General features: G+C 37.2%; 1 protein-coding gene across 1 annotated transcript in view; it reads left to right on the forward strand.

The window, feature by feature from the left end:
• GUCY1A2 (guanylate cyclase 1 soluble subunit alpha 2) overlaps window positions 1-16,147 on the forward strand; it is a 311,211-nt gene extending 295,064 nt beyond the window's left edge. Inside the window, exon 8 of the mRNA XM_037047730.1 lies at window positions 8,739-16,147. Coding sequence (XP_036903625.1) covers window positions 8,739-8,946 — 208 coding nt within the window. The 3' untranslated portion in view covers window positions 8,947-16,147. The remainder of the gene's footprint in view (window positions 1-8,738) is intronic.
• The last annotated feature ends 4,991 nt before the right edge of the window (window positions 16,148-21,138 follow it).

Below are 21,138 nucleotides of genomic sequence, written 5' to 3' on the forward strand. Positions count from 1 at the left end.
CAATCCGTTCCTCTCACTCTTGTGCGTTAACCCTGTGCACTAGGAGAAATTTCTGCTTTAAAAGCCTATGCTAAAGAGTCATTATCAGGCCCTAATTAAAGATTCTCACGCATGAGTCCCTTGCTACTGAATCAAAATTGCTCTACAATCAGCTTTTTTGATATTGACCAACAGAGCAGGGTTTTCTCTGGAGATTTTCCTTGAGACTTTTCCAGATTTCCAAGTCTAAAACTAATGTTTGTTCGGGTTGCTTTATATAACTCTGTGTAATTTGAGTAGTATATAATGTTTGAAATAAATTGTATCAAAACGCTTCTTCTCCACAAAGAAAACGAGAGAGGCAAAGGATTTAAGTGACTGTATCGGTGCCATTAGGTGATTTGCTCCTGTGGCACCTTTATGGGGTGAAAGGGGGACCCTAAAATGTAAAAGATCAAATTTATGGAGTTTACCCACCAAACTTCTGCACCTGTCTCACCCGTGTTTTCTACCTTACAATAGTTGCCCTCTGCAAAAATTAGTCATTCTCAGAAACATCGCATTAGGGGAATTTGCAAGGAATTTCAAATTCCTTGTAAAAACATTGTGTGCTGTAAAACATTGTTCAAGAAGTGGTTTTAAAAAAAGGAAAAAAGTTTCTTGAAGAAAATGGTTAAAGCTTGCCTTTTGTTTTCTAGCCCCTGAATACTTCCCTCAGGCTGATTTGCCTTCTTTGGCACTGAAGTCATTACAACTCTGTGTGTTCTCTGTACTACATGTCTGGGCTAATTCTAAATACAGAACACACAATTTCTTAAAATTGATTCTGGTTCTAATCTTACTTACAATGAAATCAATGAAGGCTTTTCCATTTCTAAAAATAAATGTGAGAGGTGGGGGTGGGTAGGGAAGGGGAGAGTAGTGGGGATCCAACGGGGACAGCTGTAATTGAATAAGTGTGCTTATTTTCTTCTTTTCACTCTGTCCTATGTCTTTTCTACAGACAGATCAGCATGGTGATGAACTTGTTTTTAAGAAAAAATGTTGATTAGAGGAGTGAAAAAATGTGAGGCATTATTTGATTTACCACAACTGATTAGGGTTATCTTTTCTAGTGCCTCATTTGTCATCTCTTTTTCAAGTTCTGTCTATTGACATGTAAAAAAAATTGAGCGAGTGTTTTGAATTTTAAATCTGTTTGGTATTTAGTCTGTTAAATGGAATTTTGGGGCTGTTGAAAGTCAAAATCACCAACATCCACATAAACCAATGGTGCAGAGTCATTGTTAGCTATTGGGCATTCTACAGTTCGAGCATTTAAGAGGCATTGATTTTGACACTCAAATAGGGAATGCGTGGCAGAACGTGCATATATAGCCAGCTCCAGACGTGCAGACTGTGGCGTCCCCAGTCGTCTGCTTTACCACTGATGGTGAACTCAGGGCTGTTGCAGAAAGAAGTGAGATGGGGGAAGCACAGTAGTGCGAGGCTTTTTGCCTTAAAATTCTCAGGATACATATAAAGAAAGGATCTCTTTTTGAAAACTCATGTATTAACCTGAATTTTAAAATGCAGAAATGAAAATCATATAAAATTGCCATCAAATGTGCAGCTTAAAATATATGTAAACTTAAAATGCATAAAATTTTGACAAGATCCTTCTTCTCTTTTATTTCATAGTGAGCTACATTCTTACTGTCTTTGTTTGGACAGGAGTGTTATTTCCAGAGTCTAAATCCCCGAATTTCAGGGGCTTTATGCCGCCTCGCTGACTCAGTAACTGTGGTTGCATCGGCCTTGCTTCACACTGCATCAGGCACCGGTGCAGTGAAGCGCAAAGCCGAGACTCAGAGCAGAATTCCTTCCTTTTTGCACTCAAGTAAGAAGAAGGAGGTGAATCGAAATATTCAAGAAACTACCGAACACTTACAAAACACAAGAATCTTCATCTTTAAAAATTTTTCAGAATTGTCATCCTTCTGTAACTCTCAGAGACATAGCATTTAATGTTATTATAGATTCCAAATGCATTCCTTTTTATTCCAATTTTTTAATTTAATTATTTTTCAAGTACAGTTTTCTGTCTATTACTCCCATCCTATCCCACCCCCGTGCTCTCCCCTCCCTCCCATTTCCACCCTTCTCAGTTGTTGTCCACGTGTCCTTTATATATGTTCCTCTAAATCCCTTCCCTATTTCCCCTGAAATTCCCTCCCCTCTCCCTTCTGGTCACTTAGCAAAACAGTATTCAGATAATTAATTAGCAACAACAAAAACTTCTGATTTAACACAGGAGATTGAACACCTGAGTGTCTCACTAATCTCCTATGAAAGAGTAGTAAAATGATAGTAAAGAAATAAAAGAAATGGAGCCCCCTTCCAGTATGTAATACAAAGGATGGGGGGGTGGAGAGAAAACAATGGAAGAGAGCAACATGGAAAGTATTGACGTGAACAGTGTTTGCTTAGTATGGAGGAAAAAGCTAAAGTCTTGGGTACTACAGAAAAAGATACAGATAAGAAGCAACCTAAATAGCAAGAGGGATGGATGGAGGGATGGAGGAAGGGGGGGGAGAGAGAGAGAGAGAGAGAGAGACTAATTAGAGGATTGATCTACAAGGTCCAAAATATGACAGAAACAAATTCCAGAAAATGTACAGGAAGTAGAGACCACTCCAGGTATTTTAAGCAGAAATTCGGTAAAGGAATGATATGTTTATACAATCAATGGAAAGGCTAAACAGGATCTAAGCTGGATATCTTGAAATGATGCATCCAAACTATAAAGTGACCAGTTAGGTAAGCTAGCACTTCTGAGGCCACCACTGAGCTGCAGTGGTCCAGGTCTGGATCCATGGCCACAGCCATACCAACCCTTTGAACATCAGAAAGCTGAAAAATGAATACCTAAGTATATATCCCAGTGATTAGGAAAGTAGATGAAAAAGCCACCAATACAGAGCTATTATTCTCTTCACATTCGGGAAGCTAGAAATTGGATCCTTGTTCTGCAAAGTTCTAATCTTGATAACCAGTGTTAATAGCCACTTGCTGAAGGAAAATGGTATCAACCTCCCTTCTGCCAGTCAAATATTGGGCAAACTAACTGTAGGAACCTAATAATCACTCAGAACCTCAGTTCAAGGGAAATTGGAAATGTTTCCCACTGGGTAGCCGTATGTTTATCTCAACACTCTATATTGGGGGTGTCAAACTCATTTTTACCAGGGGCCACATCAGCCTCATGGTTGCTTTCAAAGGGCCAGATGTAATTTTAGGACTGTATAAATGTGACTGCTCCTTAATAGTTAAGCAAGAGATTGGCGCTAACACTGGGTAGAAACAAGGTGCCAGGCCAGACAAAACAAGGTGGAGGCTGGATTCAGCCCACGGGCCTTGCGTTTGCCTCCTGTGCTCTATATTGAATCGAGGACACTCTGCACTCAGGTGGGTTAATAAAGGGGGATTTAGTGAGAGTCTACAGACTGAACATTGAGATTTGCAGCCCCTTTCCTCCCGCCCCCTTTCAGAAAGCCAGAAGCCGGGGGGTAGTCTCACAGGCACAAACGGAACATGGTTATTTAGGCAAATTGGTCCAAGGGTCGAGCACTAAATATGCAGATATTTAGAAGCCTAAATGAAATGGTCAGGGGAAAAAGCCACAATTCCACAAAATCTTGCCACACAAAAAGCTTACAATCCCATTTTAATGCTTCACACTTAAATACAAAGAGACTTGCAGGTATATTAGTCATTTGGTGAATGCCTTTACCATGAAAGACCAAAATAAACAAGCAAGCAATACTATCCCCCACCCTTACTTCCCAACATGAGCAAAAATTGGTTGTTAATGAAAACAGTACAATGGGCAGGCACTCAGCAGCCCAGTGAGCAGCCTCATTTCTGTGGTGGTGGGGGAGCAGATCCATAAGCTCCATGGTCTCCAGCTCCCCCGCATGCCTGGGGGACAGTCATTGGTCCAGAGCAGCAGTGAATTTTTATCTTGAAAATCAATTTGTAGAAAAAACTCTCTTGAGAGGAGGAAGGGTGACAGGCAGGTAAACTAGGATTTGTGTGACTTCCAAATACTTCTGTTGCTCAAACTCCCAGGTTGTATGTCAACCAGCTGGGATTACAGCTGGGAATTAATTTAGATTTATGTAGAAGGTAAGCTTCCGTATCAGTCCTGAGTTGCTGAAGAAATAGATTGTTAGGCAGAGCTTTAAAGCCAGTCCAGGGACTTGGACTTAACAAAGCATTTCAGAGGGGATCAGAGGTTCCTGGGGTGTTTGGTGTCTAAATTCCTAATCCTTGCATACATATTTGATCATTTTATTCAGCACAGTGATTCACATCACCACCAGGCAACTGTGTGAACACCTCCCCTGACCTGCACAGACCCACCAGTCACTCATTCAGTTATTCCTACCAGCAGTCACCTGGGTATTGTATTTTGACATTTGCATATACAAAGAGGGCACTAAATCCTGGATATCACAGGAGTTTGGACCAATTTATCTTTATGTGCTCTCATTTTTATTATTGAAAGGTAAAATTGTATTTAGTCTATTGATACCAACATGTTTATTTGGAAAAAGAATAACTGTATAAAAATGTGTTGTCTGTAAATTTTTAGTGTGGTATATCTGAGATGTATTTAAATAGTCAAAAGATTGATTCATTAGTCCTGGCTGGTGTAGCTCAGTGGATTGCGTGCTGTGAACTCATTCCTGTGAACCAGAGAGTCACTGGTTCGATTCCTAGTCAGGGCATATACCTGGGTTGAGGTCCAGGTCCCTTGTGGGAAATGTGTGAGAGGCAACCACACAATGATGTTTCTCTCCCATCTCTTTCCCTCTCCCTTCCCCTCTCTCTAAATATAAGTAAATAAAATCTTAAAAAATGGATTAATTATAAAGTTTTCTCCCAGCCAAAGTGCAGTGAATGAATTATTTAAAACTCTTGATACCCAAAACAGCTTACATATTCTTCTTTTAGTCATTTACAAGTACTTTCATAAATGTAAATCCAATTTAGTTTTCAATGTTAGAATAACTCAATTGTAGTAAAATGTCAAAAACTTGGTGAAACAAACCATGAAAGAGAGAAAGTAGAATGCTTAAAATTAGAAGAGAAGAATGTAACTCTCTTCTACTTGTTGATTATGGGTCTTTAAGGAAACTTGTCGGAAAGATTGAGCTTATGGTCCATTTTATAGTGAGAGGAAGTAAACTTTATTGCTCTGGTTCTTGTCGTTTGTACTAAGATCCACAGCCAACATTTCTGCCTTTTTCCTACAGAATTTCCTCCTTTGGATCGTATCATGTGTGATACCATATATTGTCTCATATTGCTAGTTTGTTTCTATCAGTATTTCTTGTCTTTTAAACTTTATATTAATATAAAGTATATATTAATATATATTAATTACCATTGATATATATTTATATGATAGGGATTATATATAATTATATATTCATTCTGGGCATCCCCACTTACTCTCCTCCTTTCAGAGTAGAATTTTAGCATGCAGCAGGCACTCAACAAATGTCTGGTGATTGATTGGTGTCACTGATTGACACCTACATGTTGCACATTGACGACTGTTCTATTTGAGCTAAACAAGATTATTGTGGAATTCATTGGTAAATTAAAGTATTATATGGGGAATCTAAACATATATCTGAAGTAACTATTACATAGTATAGGTAAAGAAAATCAACATCTACTAAAACAAAAAGTAACTGCCCAGGGCTGATGATGTCCATACGGATTGCCATTAACTCCCCATCTATATCACAGTGCAGTGTTGTGGCGGAAAGCTGTCTTAGTGTAGTCTTACTATTTACTGTAGGGATCAGTTTGACTACAAATTAATGGATCTGGATTCCAGTTCCAGTGTGACAACAGTCTTACTACTTCCATGAGCAAATCACTGTAATTCACTGTGGACTCACTTCACGCCCCCCATATATTTGTCAGAGAATAGCTTTTGCATAGGGGGTGCTGTTGTGTGGATGTAATGAGATAAGGCATTTGGAAGAATGTTGAAGTGTTAGGATGAACCTTGCTTTTCTATATCCCAAGTTAATATTATCATTATATAATATTTTTAAAGGATTGGTGAAATAGAACTGTTTCTAAAAATTATTTACAAAGCAAAAATACTATTGTAGGGCCTTCTAGTCAAGATGGAGGCATAGGTAGACATGCTTCGCTTCATCGTGCAACTGTAAGAAGGAACACAACTAACTTAAAAATGAAAAACACCAAGAACTGTCAGAAAATCACCCAGAAAAACACCCAAAGCCATATGGATATCTGACAACCAAGGGTTTAAAGAAGCTATATCCATCCAGATGGGTAGAACGGGCAGACTGAGAGTTGGGGCGGAGAAGATGCAGTGAGTGGCAGTGGTGAGCCGGAGTGGTGAGGCAGCAGTGGCCGGTAGAATGGGCGGTCCCACATTCATGTGTGGTGATAAAAATCAGGGGGACACCTTATGAGCCAGCCATCCCAGGCCCAGGCCAGACCACCCAGCCCAGGGTTCCAGTGCTGGGAAAAGAAAACTTCATAACTTCTGGCTGAAAACCCAGCCAGAAATTTTGCAGGCAAGAAGTACACAAAGTGATGAAAAGCAAGGACATACAACTAAGATTCCTTTATCCAGCCCCAAGCTATCATTTAGAATTGAAGGACAGATAAAATGTTTCCCAAACAAGGTAAAGCTAAAGGAGTTCATCAACACTAAGTCATTATTATATGAAACATTAAATGGCTTCATTTAAGAAAAAGAAGGTCAAAACTATGAACATTAGAATGACAACAAACTCACAACTATCAACAACTGAATCTAAAAATTAAAAACAAGCTAAGCAAACAACTAGAAAAGTAATAGAATCGTAGATATGGAGATCATTTGGAGGGTTATCAGCTGGGAAGGGGAAGGGGGTAAGGAGGGAAAGACATAGGGATTTAGAAACATAGTTGGGTAGAAGCAAAATAGATGGGGGGGATGGTGAGAACAGTATAGATGATGGAGAAGCCAAAGAGCTTATATGCATGACCCATGGACATGAACTAAGAGTGCAGGGCATCACTGGAGGGAAGGTGGGTACCAGGTAGAGGGGGGCAAAGGTGGAAAAATTGGGATAATCTTAGTAGTATAACCAATAAAATATACTTAAAAATTAAAAAGAAAAAAATGATAAAAATACTATGGTACAACTCTAGTTCATAAAAGTAAATATAGATTGTTCATATTATAAAAATTCTTAGTACTACCAACTGTTATTTTCAGGGAATATTTTTATCCATTAAGAATATTTGAAAAGCAATGATTCATTTTCTTTTTTTCCTTAGTGTATAAATTATCATTGCTTGTGCAATGATCTTCTATTTTCACACAATTTTTGTTCTCATTGCTTTCTCTCTGTCACAAGGGTTCCTTGCCCCAACCCCTCTCTTAACGTTTCATAACTTGTTAACATTAACTTTTCTTACAAGGATGAGAGGAAAAGGTGATGCGTTTGGTTCCATGAGACCTTCCAAGTAAGTCTAAACTTTTAATTTAGGGTTTCAAAGCTTTGTCTTAACCTAGTACTTTGGCCTTAACTCTCTGGCCTTATTCTGTGATGTTATCAAATGGTTGGAAACGTGTCAATCCTGATCCTAATGTTCTTGTTTCTAAACCTCTGATCATGTTGTAGGCCACATTCACTTTTTTGAAAGTCTTTGCACGTGTAAGTAGTATCTCTCCTATGTAGGCCTCATGATCCTCCTACTGTGAACATTTTTCCTCTTGTAGACTTAAACACCATTTTTATCTACTTTTCTTGTGGTATTTAGCCCATTCAGTTTTATACTGCTTTTATATTACTGCATTGTTTTTGTTTATTCAGTAATTATTTTCTGCTCATTTTATCCACTGTTTTTATTTCTGTTGCTATAACTTTGAGCCTCTTTGGTTCCATTGTGCTTATCATTATACTTGTGTCTAGAAGAATTTTCTTGGACAACAAGAAGCAGCCCAAGAGTTGGAGCTAATTGAATTGCTGGGCCAGATTTTTAGGCATGAGTATCAATCTGAACCTTTCATGGGAGTGAGAACGAGTGAAACCAGTCTGTGTGTTCTAAAAAGGGTCTTTAAGTGTGACTGGAAGGGAAGATTGCAGCTGTTTGACAAATAATGCTAGTGAGTTTAGAAGAATGTGTACTGCCAGAAACCAGTAGCCTGTATCAGGGACGCTCGAAGTCATGAATGGTGGTCTACAAAGCCAAACCCTTGCTCTGCATGCCAGACACAAAGGATACACATTTAAAACTTATCAAGAGTCTACAAAACATAGAAGGGGTGCTCTGGAATCTGGGTAGGTTTTCAAAACGTAAATTGTAAATCCTTTATGTTTGACTGAAAACTTGTATTATGCAGTTTCCTTAGCCTCTTTTTTAGGAAAAAATTAAATTTAAACAAATATTTCCAAGTAATGCTATTTAGAAAGAAATCAAGCTTGAACAAATAGTTTCAGGTAGTACTAGGAACAGCTTGTTGTAGTTATTATTATTGCACGAGGGGGTCTCTCCTGAGAAATAAAATTTCCTAGTACCTGGAATTCTATGAAGGCCACGTCTATACAAAGAAATAGCAGCATTAGCATGAGCACAGTCATTGACTGGATTCCTGAGTCTTGAACATTTTTGTCCATTTATTTACATTTTCCCTGCTTATTTGATTCACACTGTCAATATTTTCCTCTTAGATTATTAAAACGGGAAGAAAGTTTCACATTCATTCCTCGGTCCCGTGAAGAGCTTCCAGACAACTTTCCAAAGGAAATCCCTGGAATCTGCTATTTCCTGGAGATAAGGACTGGTCCTAAACAGCCAAAGCCTTCTCTTTCTTCATCGAGGATAAAGAAGGTTTCCTACAACATCGGCACCATGTTCCTCCGGGAGACAAGCCTCTGAGACCTGCTATAGATCAAAGACTCCTCCAAAAGCACAAGCCCAGATCATGGGTCACGACAGGAGCGCGGAAAGAGATTCTCTTTCACTGCTTTGTTGAAAACAAACGGCAGAATTTGTGTTATGTCAGGCAATAATCCTAGAAAACAGGTGGGTGATGACTGTCAGTTAGAAAAACTGGAGGGTGGGGGGAGGAATCAGGTGTGTCCATCCATATGAGTGTTTTTGGTCATTATGTATATTTTAATAACAAGTACGGGCCCTCTTTCCAAACTAACCAATAAATAGACTTCATGTTTTTGTGTTTGTCACACATACAGGTATCTTTCCCTATACATTTGTATCACTTTTAAGAGCCAGTTTTGATTATATATTCCTACATTTAGTGAGATGGTATGTGAAGAATATTTTCTAGTTTTGTTTTTCTGAACAGACATTTCATACGGATATCATGGCAGTGTGGTAAACTTCCCAGCAGGAAGAACTGTAACTCAGCAAACTATTTTAGGAATATTACCTATTTTTATACATATCTCTTCTAGATAATTACATTTCATGTAACATTTTCAGAGTCTGCTACTGTATGGTTGGTACATTATGTAACTCTAACCTATTAGTTGAATATAGTCTTACTCATTAGTGCTTAGATCGAGAATACATATGACCAAGGATTTCAGATGAGGAGAAGGCACTGTACATCTGCTTAAAAACTATATCCTTTAGATTTGATTATTGTAGCATGTGACCCAGAGTTCATTGGATTTCCTAATAGAGGATGCATCTGTAACCAAGATTGGAGAAAGGTCTTTCTGCCATCTTCCAGCAACTATCCATCAAAATAAAATGCTCTTTACACTGGACACTTTTCAACTTAGCACTTACAAATACAGGTAGTTGTTACAATGTACTAAACTGCGTTCTAATGAAGAGCAGCCTACTAAGTGACGTGGCATATTTCCCCACCCCCTCCATGGCGGGTCACTCTTGAGGCTGCTTTGGGGAGCAAATTCCTTGATACTGGCATTAGTGAGAAAGGTGCAGGGCATTTTGCCAACAATATGTTTTCTTCTTGCATAATAAAAAGCAAGGAAACAAACCCTGTAATTTATGGCTTTCGGTTTAAAAGACTGTTTTCCGCAGTGTGATTGATTTACCTTTTAAATTCAGTGAATCACCTCCAGACCACTGCAGCGAGTCTAACCCTTACACTTAGTAATTGCCATAGCTACATAGGCTCTCATCTCATGTTCTGCTAAAATGAAGACTAGTTCCCAATAATTAGCACTGCACGGAAAATTACTACAGATACACCCTGAAATTTGGAGCACAGTGGGTCCAGGGATTTGCTATTTTGGATCAGATGTAAAACCTAAGTTTCTATTAAGGCTAATGAGCAGGAAACATTTGTTTCCTTAAAATCTTAGGGTATCCATTTTCTTACTCTAGTAGGTACACTCATTAGTAGCTTATGTCTACTGAATAGAATATATTTCTTCTGGTCAGATTTTTGGCTGCATTATGATTTTGTTATGATATAACTCAGCTAAAGAGCATATTAACTACTGTCAGGGTCATCATGAGGCTGAATTAGCATTTTTAAGTTCTCTAAGTGTGTAACTACAAAACATCGACAGGCATGTAAAGTATTTGTTACAATGGTGATCACTTTTATAATTGTTGAACTCCATCTAGCCCGGGGGCTTATGAGGACTCTAGGGTAACTCTCTTCCTGTGTGGGATGGGACCCAGACATGGAACTCTGAATCCTTGCCTGTCTCTCTCTCTTCTCTGAGTCTAGGTCTCTGTTTTTAACCACATGGAGTAAGATGGCCAGGGTGTTTTATGAGAGGCTGTGTAGGCTGAGGACAAGGTGCTGTCATGGGAGAAATCACTCACACAAGAACTCTTCAGGGCACTTGCAGATTAATGAGCTTCCTTCACAGAGAACAGGGGCAAGCTGTACAGTCCTCATGCCGAGAATAGGGAACCCCTGAGCTATGCTGGTGGTCTCCTTATAGTGTAGGAGCATGGGAAAGAACCCAGCTCACTGAAGTCATTTATGCTTATTCCGCACAGTAACTAATAATTTATTATAATACAGTGAATCAATAAATGTTTTGGCAGTAAACAATGTATGATGCAACCATAAGGCTGAAAGGCACTTCCACAAATCATCCAATCTGTTTCTCCGCTTCTTGTAAAGATCCCTTTAGGTGACTATACTAAACATATAGTTATCCTCTCTATACTTATGATCACCTATGGGAAGCATATTGTAAAAGCATCACTGGAAATCCACTTTATTATCTGGCATGGTAATAGGGCCCCAAACAAGAACTGTATATGCATTCAGTTTGTCAGAGGAGTAACAAACTCTTTCTTAGTTTATATGATTTTACTTAGAGGAGAAGTAGCATTTACATGATCACGAATGTCACAATGAAGAATATGCCAGAGACCTATTAAATATCACAGACATGATATAAGCTACATTTTTCATGCAATATAATCTACATGTATCTTTAAAGCTATAGTCTGAGACAATGGTTCAATCTGTTAGCATTTTGCCAATTTAGTACAATTGATTATTATAGTTACACTGTCGCTTTATATGTTTGCAAGGTATAGTTTAAAATGCCTGTTCACTCTAGTTGTAGTCATAGAATTTAGACGCTGTGAAAAAGCACCATATTTTTGCCTTCCATATTTCCAGTAGCAATTGTGGGTATAACAAGGGGTGGTAGGTGTTGTTTCATCTGACTAATATCCATATAGTCTTCTCACCTACAAACCATTACACCCATCATTCACTTTAGCCAGGCAGATTAAAAGGAATTTAAATGGATGCACCATTGAAATCAAATGGCATTAAATTGGGGAAATGGCTTTAACACACTCTACAAGGGATACTTTAAATATAACTTGGCACTTGTAGTTCCTGTTTTAGTGTTCTTTCAAGCAAAAGATTGGAAGAAGTCACTTTAACACTAGCCATCAGGACCACAGCTTTTCATTGGCATCAGCATGATTGTGACGGAGACGAGGTCATCATTTGGAAATAAGTCAGTCATCTAACAAAGTCATAACCCTCCCTGTGTACCCAAACATGCTGCACAGTATGTGCTTTGTGAACCTTAAGAGGTAATATCAGCCATAATTAAAAAGTAATACTTGATGCCTAGAGAAACGTTGTGTAGTGTGATGTGGAGAAGGATCCAAATGTTTAAAATCTGCCCTGATGTTAATCTCTTCTCTTGTGCTTTAAATTATTTGGGGCTTCGTTTTTAACCCCTGACTCCATGGCTGTCCAGAGCGCGATGACCTGCTGAGACAGACGCTGGTGGCTGAGACTGGAGAGAGGCATGTGGAGCCCGCACTTCACTGGGGCCTCTCATAGTCTCACTGTTGTTCTGCTTGCCTGGTGACAATGCGATTGAGACCATAGTGTTTTATTATGAAAATGCAGAAGTGTGTGCCTCTCCTAGAAAAACAGAGCAGAACAGGACAACCACCTAAACTACTAATTTACAAGAGCAGCAAAGCTTTTAATTTTACAAATTCCTCCAAAGAGTTCCAGCAATAAAGCAAAATGAAGTTGATACGTACAAAAGGCAAAGCTACAGAGGAATTGGAAAACCACCAGGCTCTGTGTTTTGTACAAAATCATATTGCTACCAGTTCACATAGTGTGTTTGGGGTTGTGAGGTATGAAGGGAGAGCACAAGATTATGACCATCATTAAATGTATTTTGGGAAGGCTCTCTGGGTTCCTGACTTGTAGAGGGCAGGTGTTGTGGCTTATGAGGGTGGAGAGTAAAACTTCTATGATGGGTACCTTGTCATGCATTTTGAGCACTGCCCAGCCCATGCCCAGACCCTCTCTTACTCCTTGCTGCCACTGGAAACCATCCCACCCACTCGAGCCCGACCCCCGTGAAACACTGTCCTCTGTGCCTCTGAACCTCACATGGGCACCAAAAGAGTTTCTGAGGCCTGTTTCAGGCTGGGAGAAAGATTCACACACCTTCAGGCCCAAGTAACAATGTACTTCTGAAGTGAACTAACCATCCCAGTTGTGCTGGGGCACTGTTGACACCAAAGCTCCTCTCTCCTTTTTCTTCAAAGTGCAATCTGACTCCAAGCATCTGATATAACTTCATTGAACATTCCTTTGAATGAATTATATATGACTTTACATAGGCCGTGGGTGGCACCAGATGCTGTTCAGCCAACAGTACCTATACTGTCGAGACCAACAACCAAGTCTCATGTCATAACCTGGGTACTTCTATGATGAGATTACAGATCTTGAACTACAAAAACTGTCATTTCGGAGGCTTCTATGAACATGTGTTATGAGATACAGCCTGGAAACCATGACACGTGAGAGGCTGACTTATTAAAGTTTAATATATTCCTTTCTGAATGATGATTCTTATGGGTAGCTCTGATATGAATATACACTTTCTGATGTGAATATACTTAATTCACAGCCTGCTGATTTAACATACACATAAATTATGTTAAAAGGAACAAATTTTATTGTTAAATGTGTAAATTGATCCCAGCTGTGGACTAAATTTCAAGATCCTTGTGGTGGGGGCTGAAGAACAGACACTGGTACTATCTACAGATTAACATACATCTTGTCAGGATATATTAAAATAGTGTGCAAAATTCTTCCCTCTTGCTTGATTCAAACAATTGAAACCTCAGTATTGTCCTACCACTTTTTTTATTTCTTTTCCTCTTTTGTCTCTTCTTCCCTCCTTCTTCCTTTCATTGAAAGAAGTCATTGCTGTATTTATAACATAGACAGAATCACAGTCAATCTCATGTGGTAAAATAGTTTGTTTTATAAAGTAATGAATATTCTTGTGTGTGTGTGTGTTGAACGTAACTACTTCAAGGTTAGAAGGAGTGGCATTCTGGGAGGAATTGGAATGTAGAAAAGTTAAGTTAGTGTCTTCATTTCTAATATGTTGTGACCGATCAGTCAAGTGTCTCATTGCCATCCCATTTGTGTTAAGAGATGATACCGTTCAATGGTTCAACTCATCAACTTGGCAGTATCTGGCTGGCTTCAAACAAATTACCAAGGAAGCTTTTAGGAATACAAATTGCTAGGCTTTACCTTCAGAGATTTGGATTCAGTAGGTCTCAAGTATGGCACAGGAATCATAGTTAGAAAATCACTCTAGGTAATGCTAATATGTAGCCAGATTTGGAGATCATCGAAGAGTATTCAAATAATCTCAATTACTAGGAATAAATACAAGTTGACTGAGATAGCAATATATTATTTTATTTGTAGTTATTTTGAAAGCTAAATATTCCAAGCTTCATAGCATTATTTTTTCACAAGTTTTAATTTTAGCTTTGGTTTCAAATTTATTGTCTGCTTTTTGAGTATGAGTCTTCAGACTCATTATTAGAGACAGAAATCAACACTGATGAACATTGCTCACTGTAGGGCTAGTAGGCATACTGGACATGGTCCTGTTTTCTTAGTTACTGCCTAGAGTGTGCAGTAGTACATCACAGTATTAGTAGATCCTCACCATCAAGATATCAGCTACGAACTTTTGGACAGAGATGCAAATGTCAAAGTGATAGCCTTATTTCTGAATGCTTTGATGTTTATGTTATAAAAAATCAGCTTAATACTTAGTCTCACTCTGTACTTTTGATGTGAAACTGTACATTCATCTAAAAAGGATTCCCTAGCAATACCTTGCAACAACCTTTTAAGCAATAATTTAAGCCATGGTGGTGTTACCATCTGAACCTTGCACTTTTGTGCATGTCATAGAGCTTTTATGGAAATAGAGACATGTTCTATATAAGCAATAATATAGCTGCTGTGGACTTTGAAAAAAATTCACCATTTTACAACAGTAAAATGAGTAGCAAGTGATAACTCAGATAAAAATTATCCGAGAAAATGACATACTTAATCTGTTCTCTCAGAAGTCTTTCAATTGCACACATGCTTTAAGGCAGTTAATATACTCCTATCAGATTATTTCTGTTGTATAATTTTCAAAATACCTATAATAATATTTCTCTAAGGAAATGTATATGTATGTAATGTTGCCCAAATTTTCAGATCTTCACAGTATATAATACTAAGGAGCAGTTAAGGATGGATACCTGAGTAGAAGCAGAACACATGTTGGATGAGTTGACTGAGAATGTAGGCTTTACGAAAATACAGATGGGTCTTGGGACAATTAATGCAACTGTAGCTTTGATAAGGTTCTAGAAGATGAAAGATTAGAGATAAAAGAAGTTTATTACCACTGTTTTCTATGAAGAAAAGTGTTTAGTAAGTGTAATAGTATTTTGGTTTCAGAATATGGTTGAAAAGCATATGTAGTATAATTAAGAAATGTCTGAAAATGATTTTGTAGTCATATTGAACATAACCTGCTCCTCTTAGTTATTTTGATAATAGTACCAGAGCTTGCAGATTTCAAAGAGAATAATTTATATAGTTTTACTTCTTAAAATATAATTTTAATCAAATATGACATAGTCAATAATATTCAGTCCTTTGATAGTTAATTGCCCTTCCATAATTTAGAATAATGTATTAGGATTACAGCTAAAAGCAACTGGTGAACTTATGTTACATTAAGGATCTTCTAAGGAACAGATTATTATTTAGCAAATCATATGAGCTTAAATCCATTCTTAAGCCTGTAAATAAGATTATAGCTCCTATTTTTGCCTAGCTGGGTAAACTCTTCTACTCATGAGTCTGAATACAGCTGGAGTGGTGAGTGGGTTTGCTAGTATTTTAAGTTCCCATTACCTATGGCAAAACTTAAATTAGCATCTTCCTGCCCACAGTTGAGAAAATTTCCTGTGCAAATCAAATAGGATTGTTGATTCACTGAGAAAGTTTTGACAGCTATCTTTTTGTATATCCTTCAGTGCTTAACTCTTAGTAAGCATGCTTTTGATTATTATAATAATGAAAATAGCTTACAACTGTTAAATTACAGTGAATTTATCTTCTCAGTTAACTCATCTAGTTGGAAAGATCATTCTTTATATTAGACTTAACTATTGTTGCTTAATATCTGAAAGCAGAGGGCTAAAGCAAAATTATAAGCAAAACTAAATGGCAAGCCTAAGTAATTGCTTGTTTCTGATTCTTTTGATGCATATTTTAAAAATAAAGTAGTTGGTTTATATTCAGACTTCCTCTGTGGCCTTTTCACTATTTGCAGATAAAGAAGGGATTCTACTCAATATGTTTTTAATGTGGTCTACTAAATGTAATTAAATAAAAGTAGGACAGTAATGTATTAATTGAGGTAAAAATCTGAAAGTGCAAAATTGCTTCTCACACCACCTCACTTTTTAAAGACTGCTTCTCCTTTTACATTGTCTGGCAGTTAATCATACATCAGCCTCAGGACACAGAGACAGATGGAGCCGTGACATGGGTGGGGGCTTTAGGTGAGATGGAACAAAGAGATCTACTTGTTTTCTTCATGACAGATACTCTGAAAGGAGATTCAGTTTACATAATAGAGATGTGGCTTAATGGGAGTCGGATGATTTTTTTACCTGGTGGTCATTCTTATTTTAAAAAGGGGAAAGAAGTATCCTTTAGAAGCCCTTTTCGATGTTCTTAGGGGGTCCTGTCAGGCTTTCAGCAGCTGCACAGATCAGTGAAGCTGGGATTCCAAACTCCCAGAGCTGCTGTGCACAGAAACCCTGTGAAGGTGGCAGGCAGAACTAGTCTTGGTGACACTGATGATGGTAAATGAAAGTGTCAGAACATGTAGACTGAAGGAATGAAGAGGGCCAGATACCAGCTCTGCCAGATGTCTCAGAAAAGCTGTCAAAATTAGCACAGAAGAACAGACTATCATTGTGCAATTGATAGGAAAATAAAACTCCCCTCCTCCCTACCTTATATAGCATTCCTGGCTGAGCTAACATTCAGTGAGAAAAATACAATTTGATTTTATGCATCCTTTTTAAAAAATTCTGACATTATAAAAACTTTCCTTCCCTCGTTTTAAAACTTAATCACAAAGAATGAGAAATCTTTATTCTATGTCCTAAAATCATCCTGGGGCCTATACTATATTCTATGTTCTTTTTCACATTGCTCTCAAATGAGGTTTTGGGTGCTAGCAAAACACGTGCTCAACTTTAGAGCAGATAGAAGCCTTTCTGACCTGACCGGCCCATCCATCTCATTCAGGGGTTCTCCAGGGAGTTGGAGCCCGGGAGAGAATCACCCCGTAGCATTTGATGGCATACAGTGGGAGAGATGAAGATGACTGTGTCTTCCAATATCAAAAGTCCTTGGGTAACTTCTTACTATCATCCAAAGATGTTTCCCTTACACACAATTGGTTAATTCAAGCAGAGTTTGATTAGAACAGAAATTTTAAAAGGAGTGAACAAACCTGAACAGTTTTTAATAAGAATAATCAGTTAGAAAAATAATTTAGGATAAAGATGTTCTGTTTCAGAAGAGTCAGCTTACTGATATCCAAAAGTGAGAATGCTAGAGCCTTTGGAATGTTTTCTAAATGTATCATATTTTACCACATAAAGAAAGACGATTTTGTTGATGTAATATTTCTTAAGGTTTTATCCCCTAGAGATAACATATAATTATAAATTATATTTAAATTATTTTTTCTTCATGTTCTTTCTTCTGGAAGAAAATAAAGATGTAGACAATGTCATAAATAAGACAAACTTACAAATCGTGGCAAATTTGGTAACATTCTTTTACCTAAAATAATAAACTGTTTTTAATAATATAAGGGTTAAGGATAACAGTCAAAAATACTGTATTTAGACTTGATCAAATTTGCATGTAGGGAAAAACCTCTCAAACTTCTCAGAATAAAATCTGAGTCAAAGCTGCGTTGGGTTAAAATCATTTGAACAGCACATGACCTCTAACAAGAAACTATGCGTTTCCATATCCAATGAAACCTCAAATCCTAAAACAATCCCATTATTGCCTCCTAACAAGCTTTCCTTTATGGCCAATATAATTAACTTTCAAGCCTAGTAAGAGAGTATGGGTTTCTATTGAGATGGATGATCTGTATCATTGTATTTGTGTTTCATCACTTAAAAGTCCCTCTTCTTTTTTATTGCTTTTTTGGTTCAAAGCATTCTAGTTAAAGTAAAGCAAAATACTGGAATGGCCAGATAGTTATTCAACAACATGAAACCTCCCTTCCCTAGGGATTTTACCTCCCTCTATCCCCTAGAGATTTTGTTGGTATAAATCATCATGTTGAAATAAAAAACCAACTTTGGCTTGTAATCTTAAATATATTGATTTTGTATTATTTGACTAGAAATTATTGTCAAGAAGAAAAAGTTAATTATTATAGTAGATCTCATTTTAGCCAAGAAGGATAAGGTAAATTAGATAACTGTATAATTATCTACAGTAATTCAGGGAAGTTTTTAAATTTTTGGTCTTGTTGTATAAAGATAATTACTAGTGGATAGCAGCCAAAATTATTATTCCTATTTTCTAAACTTTTTCAAGTGTATCACCAAGCACTTACAAAATCCATTCTTTTCTTTTTCTTTTTTCAAAGATTTTATTTATTCATTTAGAGAGAGTGTAAGGGAGGGAGAAAGAGAGAGTGAGAAACATCAATCTGGGGTTGCCTGTCACATGGCCCCCACTGGGGACATGGCCTACACCCCAGGTATGTGCCCTGACTGGGAATCAAACTGACAACCCTTTGGTTTGCAGCCTGAGATCAATCCACTGAGCTATACCAGCCAGGGCTAAAATCCATTCTTTTTATTTATTATGTAACTCAGTGATATTTAATAATAGGTACTCATTGCCCTTTCTTTTGATCCTTAAAAATACTTTTTTATCCTTTCTGAGAGAATTCTCCTACTAAAATGCAAATGAGTACCTGACTATAGAAAGTATCCCATCTTATGAGTATATTTGAAGTACTCTGGCTGGATTCAGCTGGACTGCAAAAAAAATCAAGAAAGGACACCAAAATGGAATATAAAAAGAGATAGAAAAATCAAGTTTTGCATGTATTTAAATTATGTCTATAGCCCAACACCGCTAACCTGGAATGAAAGCTAATAGGTAGTAAGGTTAACTGATTACAGTTGACCCTTGAACAATACAGGTTTGAATTGTGCAGGTCCACTTACACATGGATTTTTTCCAACAAATATACAATTGGCCCTTTAATCTCCAGATTTTTCATTCATGGATTCAAGCAACTGCAGATAGAAAACAGTAACTTCAATCTGTGGCTAGGAATTCCTAGATGCAGAAGGCCTACTGCACACAATGTCCCATGCCATTTCATATACGGGACTTGGACATCCATGGATTTGGGTATCTGCCAGGGTTCTAGAATGAATCCAGCTCAAATACCCAGAGACAATTGAGTTTTGGGGGAGTCACAGTTAGATATGGATTTTTCAGCTTCATGGGGGTTGGTGGCACTAGCTTCCCACATTGTTCAAGGACCAACTGCATAGATATTAAACACAGTATTCATATTTAACAAAATATAAAATTCAGCATGTCAAACTTTGATAAAAGAGAAACTTAAGTATGCTAATCAGAGTGAAACTATTAAAAGGGACTAAAATAACTTCTTGCATTATATATACCCACCAGTATAGATGTTTTCTGTTGGGAAAACTTGGTATTACGTCTTCAATCAATACTGGCTATATGATCTAATTAAACATTAGTGTGTTCTTTATGACAACGAGAACCCATGCAAGAGTCTAAATATTGAGTGTGGCTATAATTTGAATATCAACAGAATTTAATATTATTTCTTAATGAGACTGCTGGTGAATGTAACATGAGCGGATTATATGTAAAGGTATTCTGTGAAGTAAACTAATTAGGTTCTTAAAGTTTGTCAGTATTCTCAGCCTCTCTTTCTCTCTGTCTTTTATTCTTTCTCTCCCTCCCCTACCCTCCTTTTTCCCTTCCTTCTTTCTGTTCTTGCCTCCTTTCCTCCTCCTCACCTGCCTTCTCTCTCTCTCTCTCTCTCTCTCTCTCTTTGTTGCTCTCACTCTTACAAGGATGTGAAAACGGAATTTATTATTTTGGTGCCCCCCCATTTCAATGTTACATGGTTGAGCACTGTGGGTTAGTGGGTAAGGAAACAAGGGTGGACATTAAATATAGATCATTTGGGTTAGAAATTGATCTAACCCAGTGAGAAAATTGAGACCTGGGCTTCCAGAGACTTCATATGTTAAGAGAAACATGGGTCTAAAAATATATATGTTTCTTTTAGCTGAATTTAAACATTTTCTTAAGAGGTATTAGGGCAGACCTTTTAGGACAACTTCATATTTTCCCCCTGCAAACATCTTAATTTAGAAAAATTCTTTTATTTTTAAATAGTAAAATTTTACTTGGGTATCACGCTGCTAAAGATTGAAACAGAAAAAAGTATCTTCTATGTGTAGGGAAATTGTTTCCTAAAAACTACTTCCCAATAAGGTGAATATACCAAATACAACATGCTTTCACTATCTCTTTACCCAGAAGTGACCAATAATCAGTCTTGCTTCCTGTACTGCCCTCTGTAACTTAGTTTCACACAGTATGGCGTTTTGAATTCTTTTGTGAGGGTCTGAAAAGATTTGCCATCAATGTTATAAGGCTACTTTATTGAAAAAGCAACATACAATGTGCTTCATAATTGTTAGCTCTGTGTCTTTGAGATTTTGACATATATTCAAATAGCTATTTAAACTGTAACTTTTATTTATTTGCTATAATTAACAAATTGCCAAGTTCATAAGTACAAAAAGACAGGTTGGGTCATTTTATGATACATCAAGGGATCAGTCATTTACAAATCTCCATTCAAAGGCATTTTTTCCAGGGAAAATTCAATTATTTATAGCAGACATTTTTATTCATAAGGAAAAAAGTAAAATATCTTATTTAAAAGAATAAGAGTGAGGAAGACAGAAGAGTATGCCCTTGCATTTTAGGTACCCTCAACACTACAATAATTTTAACAGTACTTCAATAAGAGTTAAAGAATCTTTAATTTCTAAAACTAAATATTTTATCTTATTCATGTTTTGCTTATGTTATGTATTATTATTACATTCAACATACTTAACATATTGTCTCTATGATGTTTGTTTGTGTTCAGTAACCAAAAATATGTA

Source organism: Sturnira hondurensis, unplaced genomic scaffold (assembly GCF_014824575.4).
Source record: "Sturnira hondurensis isolate 20B ecotype Veracruz unplaced genomic scaffold, ASM1482457v3 Scaffold0006213, whole genome shotgun sequence".
Classification (NCBI taxonomy): domain Eukaryota; kingdom Metazoa; phylum Chordata; class Mammalia; order Chiroptera; family Phyllostomidae; genus Sturnira; species Sturnira hondurensis.